Source organism: Propithecus coquereli, unplaced genomic scaffold (genome assembly GCF_000956105.1).
Source record: "Propithecus coquereli isolate 6110/MARCELLA unplaced genomic scaffold, Pcoq_1.0 Scaffold3, whole genome shotgun sequence".
Lineage (NCBI taxonomy): Eukaryota > Metazoa > Chordata > Mammalia > Primates > Indriidae > Propithecus > Propithecus coquereli.
The window spans coordinates 15,376,525-15,383,797 of record NW_012148618.1 but is presented as its reverse complement, the minus strand read 5'-3'; the positions used below and the strand labels follow the sequence as shown (position 1 = coordinate 15,383,797).

Below are 7,273 nucleotides of genomic sequence, written 5' to 3'. Positions count from 1 at the left end.
CCCCCTCAGTCTTATTCCTTAATACTAAGATTTATCCTTTAAGAATGTACATATAAACTGTTCCTTTTAAGTCTTTAAACACAATGGTAAGGAAGGTCTTTATGTCCGAAATACTTGTTTATAAAGTTCATAGTTTGGTAAACAGTTCAATTCACTGCAATAATGCAGCTCATAATGACAAAAAAAAAAAAATTCTTAGTAAATATGAGTTCTTCCCTGAGTCCTGAAGTATACAATAACTATCTGGGAACTAAGTCCCTCCTCAACAAAATTTGTTCTTTCAGTTAGTTCTGGAATGAGCTCCCCTGGAATCATAGGGAAGCTCATCAAAGAGAATGGTTATGACTCAAACTAAGAAGGTATGCCCAGCTACAGCTACATTGGTTACCTATCCTCAAACCTCTAATTGCCTGTGGTGGTTTTCTGCTAATTTTAAGAAACTGGTCCACAAGCCTTTGGTACTAAGGGGCCAAGGAAGTATGGCTGAAAATAAGCAGCCACCCCAATACCCCTAACACAGAGAAACATATGCAACAGAGGAGCAATTTTTTTCAACGTTGATGCCCCCCAGTTACCTTTCCCAGTAAAACACCCCCACTCCACCCACAACACTGCTCCCTCAGTACAGTATCTTACTCACACCAACTCTATGTCCCACCTCTATCCCTGCCCCTGGTTTCCTCTACAAAGCATAAATCTTATCCTAGACACCCATCAGTGCAGGCATAATGAGGCTACCTAGAAATTCCCCAATCCATCACAGAACGGACTTTAGTAACAAAAGGAGTGGTTCCTATCAAGTCCTGGGAAGAGCCACACCATCTGCTCCTCAGTTCATAAAAGGACCTTGAAAGGCAAGCCTTGCCTGTCACCCTCTCCCCAAAGTGCTTGCAACAAGTCTGCCCTGAAGTTACTACCAAACTAGCACTAAGTCTCTAAAGAAAGGAACATAGTAATGTCAGGAAAAGAGACTGGTCACATCTCCAAATAGATGTAATTACAAAAGCAGAAGGCCAGGTAGCTTTGTTTCCTTAGTTATACAGTTAGCAGGTACCTGAAAAGTAAATGTAAGGTAGAACGTTTGCCATACTACTTCAGAAAAATTTGCCCAATTTTCTGTAAACATTAGAACTTTGTAAATGCTGGCAACAAATTCAGATAAAATGCAAAGAGAGTTCCTAGAGAAACACCTACAATTAACTTAAAATAGGGAGCGAGTCTATAACTCACTTCAAAGAGCCTTAAATTGTTATTTGGTTCAAGAGACTACCTATCAACATCCAATTAAATCCCTTACCCAATTATTTTTGGTAGCCAATAAACCTTCGAACTATAATATCCAATTTATCTCCAAAGAATCACCCAGGCTGCTCTCTGAAAATGGCCAGCTTCTTTAAAATAGAGGCTGTTTATAAACTACTTGCTTATCTATACTCTTGCCCTGCAGATACACACCCATCATTTCAGCCATTTCTCTGAAAGAGATGGCTGCTTTTCAAGTTTAAAACTTGCTTCCTAATTGAACACAACTAAGTATTAAAAATAAAACAGAAAAATTTTAAACCCTGCTTCCTTTTTACTTCTAACAATATGGCCAGTGGCTGGCTAGTTCTGTCATTTTTTTATGATATACAACTACAGAATGTCACATGCAACAAGAACACATTTAGGGCTGAAAATGCTTTCCAACTTAAGCAAGATATATTTATAGATCATCAAATAGAAGTAGCTTCAAAAGAATAGTAAAACTCTTGCCCCACAGCAATAGCCCAGGAACTAACATGTACTCCCTTTCCTTTTTTCTTTAAATAATCTCTTGCTGGAAAAAAATCTTTTACTGGTGTTCTGTAAGTTGTGTGGTTCTGCTCTGAGAGGCCACAGAACTCTGTTACGAGATCCTGGCAAGGCTAGACTTCAGCAAAGTTCAGATTTTCAAAGAAGCCCAAATGCTCTTCCTTCATCTCAGGACTATGCTGGTTTCTGGAGGCCAAGGGACCTGTCTTAATAAATTCTACTTCGTTTAATTTCAACTCATTAAGTTTTTAATATACTGCAATGGCTCAGCACTCAGTTCCATCTCAATACCTATCTCATATTCAGAATGGTTATCTGCCAGGGGCAGTGGCTTATACCTATAACCCCAGCAACTTGGGGGGCTGAGGTGGGAGGATTGCTTGCTTGAGCAAAGGGTGCAGTGAGCTAATGACTGGGCCACTGCAGCCATGGCACTCCAGCCTAGGCGACAGAGCAAGACTCTGTCTCAAAAAACAAACAAAAAAACCCAGTCTTCAACCAATTCTACTTTTAAATTCCTGGTTCAAGATCAAGACAATGAACACTAAACAAGTGGCATATTTATTTTCAATGGTCCAGCACAACAAATACACTAAAATATTTTTCAATAATAAACATGCTTCCCAATTCAAAACTTGTTAGTTTATAAAAATTGTTAGGATATTGAAATTATATATGATTGGGATTTTCTTCAAAATCATCTGGCTGGAGGAGAAAGTGGGGATACAGAGGGAATAAGACTGGTCACTGGTTTATTAAATGTTTCTACTTCTGTATATGTTTGGAGTTTTTCTCAAGATACACATACATACATACATACATACACACACACTCTCTTTCACATACATACACACATACACACACACACACACACACACACACACACTCTCTTCTCTCTCTCTCCTCAAGATACCCATTTTCTGGCAAAATGCCCACCTAAGTATTTCCCAACAATCTCACATTTCTCTAAAATATGGATTCTGTTCTTCAGAAGTTCTGTTTCCAATGCTTGAAAAATGTCCTTACTCTGGTAGATTTAACTATTAATTGGGATAGGATCCTAACAGAGGATGAACAAGTAGGATAAGACAGGCAGTTTTCAACTAAATCAGTTCTTCAGGATTTCTTTTTAAGGAATTCTATAATACAGTTATAGAAGCAAATGCCTGAGATGGCTGAACACAGCAGAAGTTTCCTCAACACAAACTCTGAATAACTTTAACTTGTAAGCTGTTCTACTAAAATGCTGGGAGACCAGTAAAATGGAGTAAAAGTTGTGTTGTCCCTTCCAGTAGGTACTCAGTGCCTTCTCAGTCAACACATCCTACACATCATTGCAGCAATGAGGACGGAGTTCTAATATATATGCCAAGTGAACAATTCCCCCCACAGGTTCTGCATAACATCAGGATAATAAGAATGGTAAATAAAGCTAGGATGACAGGAAAGCATGCTGCAGAGTTCTCACCTTTTTAACTAGAAAAAGGCATAGCCTTTTCTGTCCATGAATATTAACAGTTCTACAGTTTCATCTAAGTCCACCTTTGCCACTGCCAGATACCTTTTTGAAAAGTCAAGGGCAGCAAAATAGTAGATCTACTAAATGAAAGTAAAGTGCTAGAGTACATTACTAAAACAAAAACATCAGTTTTCCTTTGATTTCCCAGGACATTACAAATTACATTAAACCTATATTCTTAAAGGTTAAGCACCTTTAAAATGCTGATACGAACTGAAGAATTTACAGTGTTTATGCATACTTTGCTTTTGAGGACTTTTAAAAAATTCATGTATTATATTATTTAAGGACTATGATTATTTGACCTTATGGAAACGAAGCCTTGTTTGCATCTCCTCAGAAAAAGATTAAGTACTAAAATATTAGAATTCAGAAATTTGGTGATGATTCACTACCATCCAAGGTGACAAAATCCAACTCTAGATAGGTGACCTCTGAGCAAGCAAAAACTTGCTGGTAACTATCATTATTCCACTCAAAATACAAAATTCACAGTAAATGGATACTGTGAAGGGCACTTATTCCTTCTGGTCTTAAGAAATCATAAAATGCGGCACAAAATAAACCCCAGATACTACTTCTAAATAGCCTAAACAGGCCGGGCGCGGTGGCTCACGCCTGTAATCCTAGCATTCTGGGAGGCCAAGGCAGGCGGATTGTTTGAGCTCAGGATTTCGAGACCAGACTGAACAAGAGCATGATCCGGTCTCTACTAAAAATAGAGAGAAATTAGCTGGACAACTAAAAATATACATATAAAAAAATTAGCCAGGCATGGTGGTGCATGCCTGTAGTCCCAGCTACTCAGGAGGCTGAGGCAGGAGGATTGCTTGAGTCCCGGAGTTTGAGGTTGCTGTGAGCTAGGCTGACGCCACGGCACTCTAGCCAGGGCAACAACAGACTCTGTCTCAAAAATAAATAAATAAATAGCCTAAATATATTTTCCATTAGTCAAAAAAATCAAGATACGCAGTGGGAGAGAATTAACATTTATTGAATACCTAACAAGTGCTAGGCAACTCTGCTTAGGGTTTGACACATTACTTCATTTAAAATGCAAAATAACCCTGTGACGTAGGCCCTATAATGACCATTTACAGATTTGGGAAACTATAACTTGCTTATGATCACAAATCTAGAAAATGTTAAGGCAACAATATAAACCCAGGTCTGTCTGATTCCAAAATCCAGAAATCAAACTATTCCATGGATACTGTATCTTGGGAATCTAGGAGAAACTCATCAGAAACAAACCAACAAAACACGGGAATATAATGGACAAGTTAGCTTCAGAGTTACGAGGTCTACTTCAAAGTTTATGTAAAAGAAATATAAAAGAAATTCTGTACCGACTGGACAAGATGATCTTTATGATCCCTTAGAACTTGCAAATCTCCAAAATTAGATCCAAGTGCTCAGAATTACATACATCAGGACTGCCAACTCCTAGATCCCAGGCAGGCTATTTCATGACACTCAGTCCAGATTACTCCATTCAAACTACACTTTCTGGGACTTCTTTCCTGATATCTCTAATCTTTTATTTGTATTTGTTAACCCAAGGCTCAAAACTGCAAATCTGCTACAATGTAGGGAGGTAACATAATCCATTCCCATGTTTATATAACATGTAAATGAGGCATCTAAGTACTTTCAATCAATAATATTACTGCTCATTTATTAACTTCAATGTGTGCAAAGCTCAGATCATTCCTGAACCTCAAGCTGTTCGGTAAACTGAACATCCACCTCATCAGACTCAAGAGAAAAGGGAAAAACCCAAACAACAGCACTATTAAGTTCACAGTGATTATCTAGCTTAAAATTTTCATCCTAAGCAGGATTTTGTAGAGTTCTCAGTTTGTGCTGAAGGGTAGTAGTCAGAAGAGTAAAACATTCACTCAATCGAAACCATAAGAAACCATTTTCCATTTCACATAAAACTTTATCCGCACAAAAATAACAAGCTTAAGCTTCAGACAATTTTGTTAATGAAAGACTTAACATTCTAGACTAATGACTTTTGTAGCTAGCAGAAAAAAAAAAACCCGCAAAAGTAAATGTCATCTAAAGCCATATGATGAACCCTTGAGAGTTTTCAAAAGCAAACGACGAAGGTAAAAATGGTTCAAATCTACAGGCATAGGAAAAAAAATAAACACTGGCTCGCTGTCTACTTACAACCACCAAATCTTCAATATGTCCTTAGATGTCGTTCGTACGTAAACGAATAACTGTGTCAACTCTCCATTTTTCAGGTCGCTGCATGGTCTACCCAATGTTTCTGTCCATTGACAGTAAGCTACCTCAGTGTTCAGCCCATGTTTTTTACCACAGGGTGGGGGAAGGGAGAGCTAAAAGTTACTCCACTTTACTGTTTATATTCTTCTCGGGTGGAAAAAAGGTTGAAATTAAGCCACAATATTTTACTCATCTAAACGCCAGAACTCTGTAAGTGGGCCTTCATAAATGGGTTACTAGCCCTGGGCAGACCTGAGATCAAAACGGCAACCGAATTTTGAGACTTTCCATATGGGATAAGCCATGGGGCTCAATTCCCAACTTCCTAGTTTCATTCTGGCCAGAGATTCCGGACCACGAAGCTCGCACGTGGGCCAGCCCGGCCGCTGCTGTCACCTCTGTCGCCAGTTGGCGGGTGGGATCCGGGCCCGAGCGCGGACCCTCAAAGGGCTGGGGCCCGGGCCGCCGACCTCGGCGAGGGAGTCCAGGCGGCCACGCTGGCCGTCTTCGGCCCACATGGCCGGCAACCGGAGGAAAAGAGGGCACTGCCGGGCCCTACGCTCGCGCCTGGACCCGTGGCCCGCAGGCCTGGGCGACGCCCCTGGGCCCAGAGTCCGCCTGCCCGCTCGCCGGCGGACAGCCCTGCCCGCCACAGCGCCAGCCCGCTTCCGCGCTGCCCGGCGCCCCAGCCCGCACCCACCTTGACGTCCTCGTCCTCGTCCTCGCCTTCCCATCGGTCCCCGCCAGCAGTGCCGCCGCCCCCCACCTTCCGCACGGGATCTTCCACGGAGAACGTGTCCGCGTCTACGGAAGAGAGCGAGCCGCATTAGTGCCTGACTCGGCGTGGGGCCGGCGCCAGCCCGGGCCCTGGCCCCGGAACTTCTCCTCACCCCAGGAGTCGGAGTCCCCCGCTGCTGCCGCTGCCGCCGCCATCTCGAACCGGGTGTGAGCGTGTGTGAGAGGAAGAGCTAGCGAGGAGTTAGCGCGGCGGAGGTGAGTCACTGGGCTTGCTCTCGTTGGCCGGCGCGGGGCAGGCTGGGACCGTGGCTGACTGTGCGCCAGGGCCGAAGCCCCGCCCCTTCTGGCGGCCGCGAGAGAGACGCGAGCGGGCAGGAAGGGGGCGTGGACGGGAGGATGGCAGGGCAGTGTGTCCAGTTTCCCAGGACGCCAAATAGTCCTGGAGCTTGTGGGTTGGGGAGACCGCTGCCCCGGCTTGGGCCCCGAGAGGAAACGTAAGTGCAGGGAAGTTAGCAGGGAGGTCCCTTGCCTGGCGCTTGGCTCTTCTCAGTCCTCGCCAACCCTCCCCTGCCAACCCCATCCCCGCTACGACCGGAGGGTGCAGCCTCCCTCTGGTCACTGTGATCACCGCCCTTGGCCGCTGGCTGATACCCAGGAGACCCCGAACCCCATTCTCTCCACGCTGCGCTCAGAAGAGGCCTCTGAACGCATGCCCGCCTGTGGGGGCGGTGGACGGGCCTCCCAGACCCCCCGAGGGGGCAGTCGCGCGCTGGCGGGGAGGAGACCACTCGCAGCCCGTGTGCTCTGGGCGCTGGTAAAGGAGCGAATGGAGAAGGCCGCGTTCCTGGCAGCCTTCCCAGCCGGCTAGCGGCACGTCCGTCTCGAGTTAGTCACGAAGGGATCGAAGAGAGCCCCAGTCCTCGAGGCTTTCCCTTCCTATGAGTCCCTTGAGGCCAGCACATTGATTTTTTCTTTCGCAGA

At 44.2% G+C, this 7,273-nt stretch overlaps 1 protein-coding gene across 1 annotated transcript in view; it reads right to left on the bottom strand.

Annotated features, from left to right (window-relative positions):
* The window catches only part of EIF3J (eukaryotic translation initiation factor 3, subunit J), a 44,789-nt gene extending 38,173 nt beyond the window's left edge, over positions 1-6,616 (bottom strand). The window contains exons 1-2 of the mRNA XM_012649429.1: positions 6,445-6,616; positions 6,255-6,358 (exon numbers count right to left, since the gene is read on the bottom strand). Coding sequence (XP_012504883.1) covers positions 6,255-6,358; positions 6,445-6,487 — 147 coding nt within the window. The 5' untranslated portion in view covers positions 6,488-6,616. The remainder of the gene's footprint in view (positions 1-6,254; positions 6,359-6,444) is intronic.
* Between the last annotated feature and the right edge of the window lie 657 nt (positions 6,617-7,273).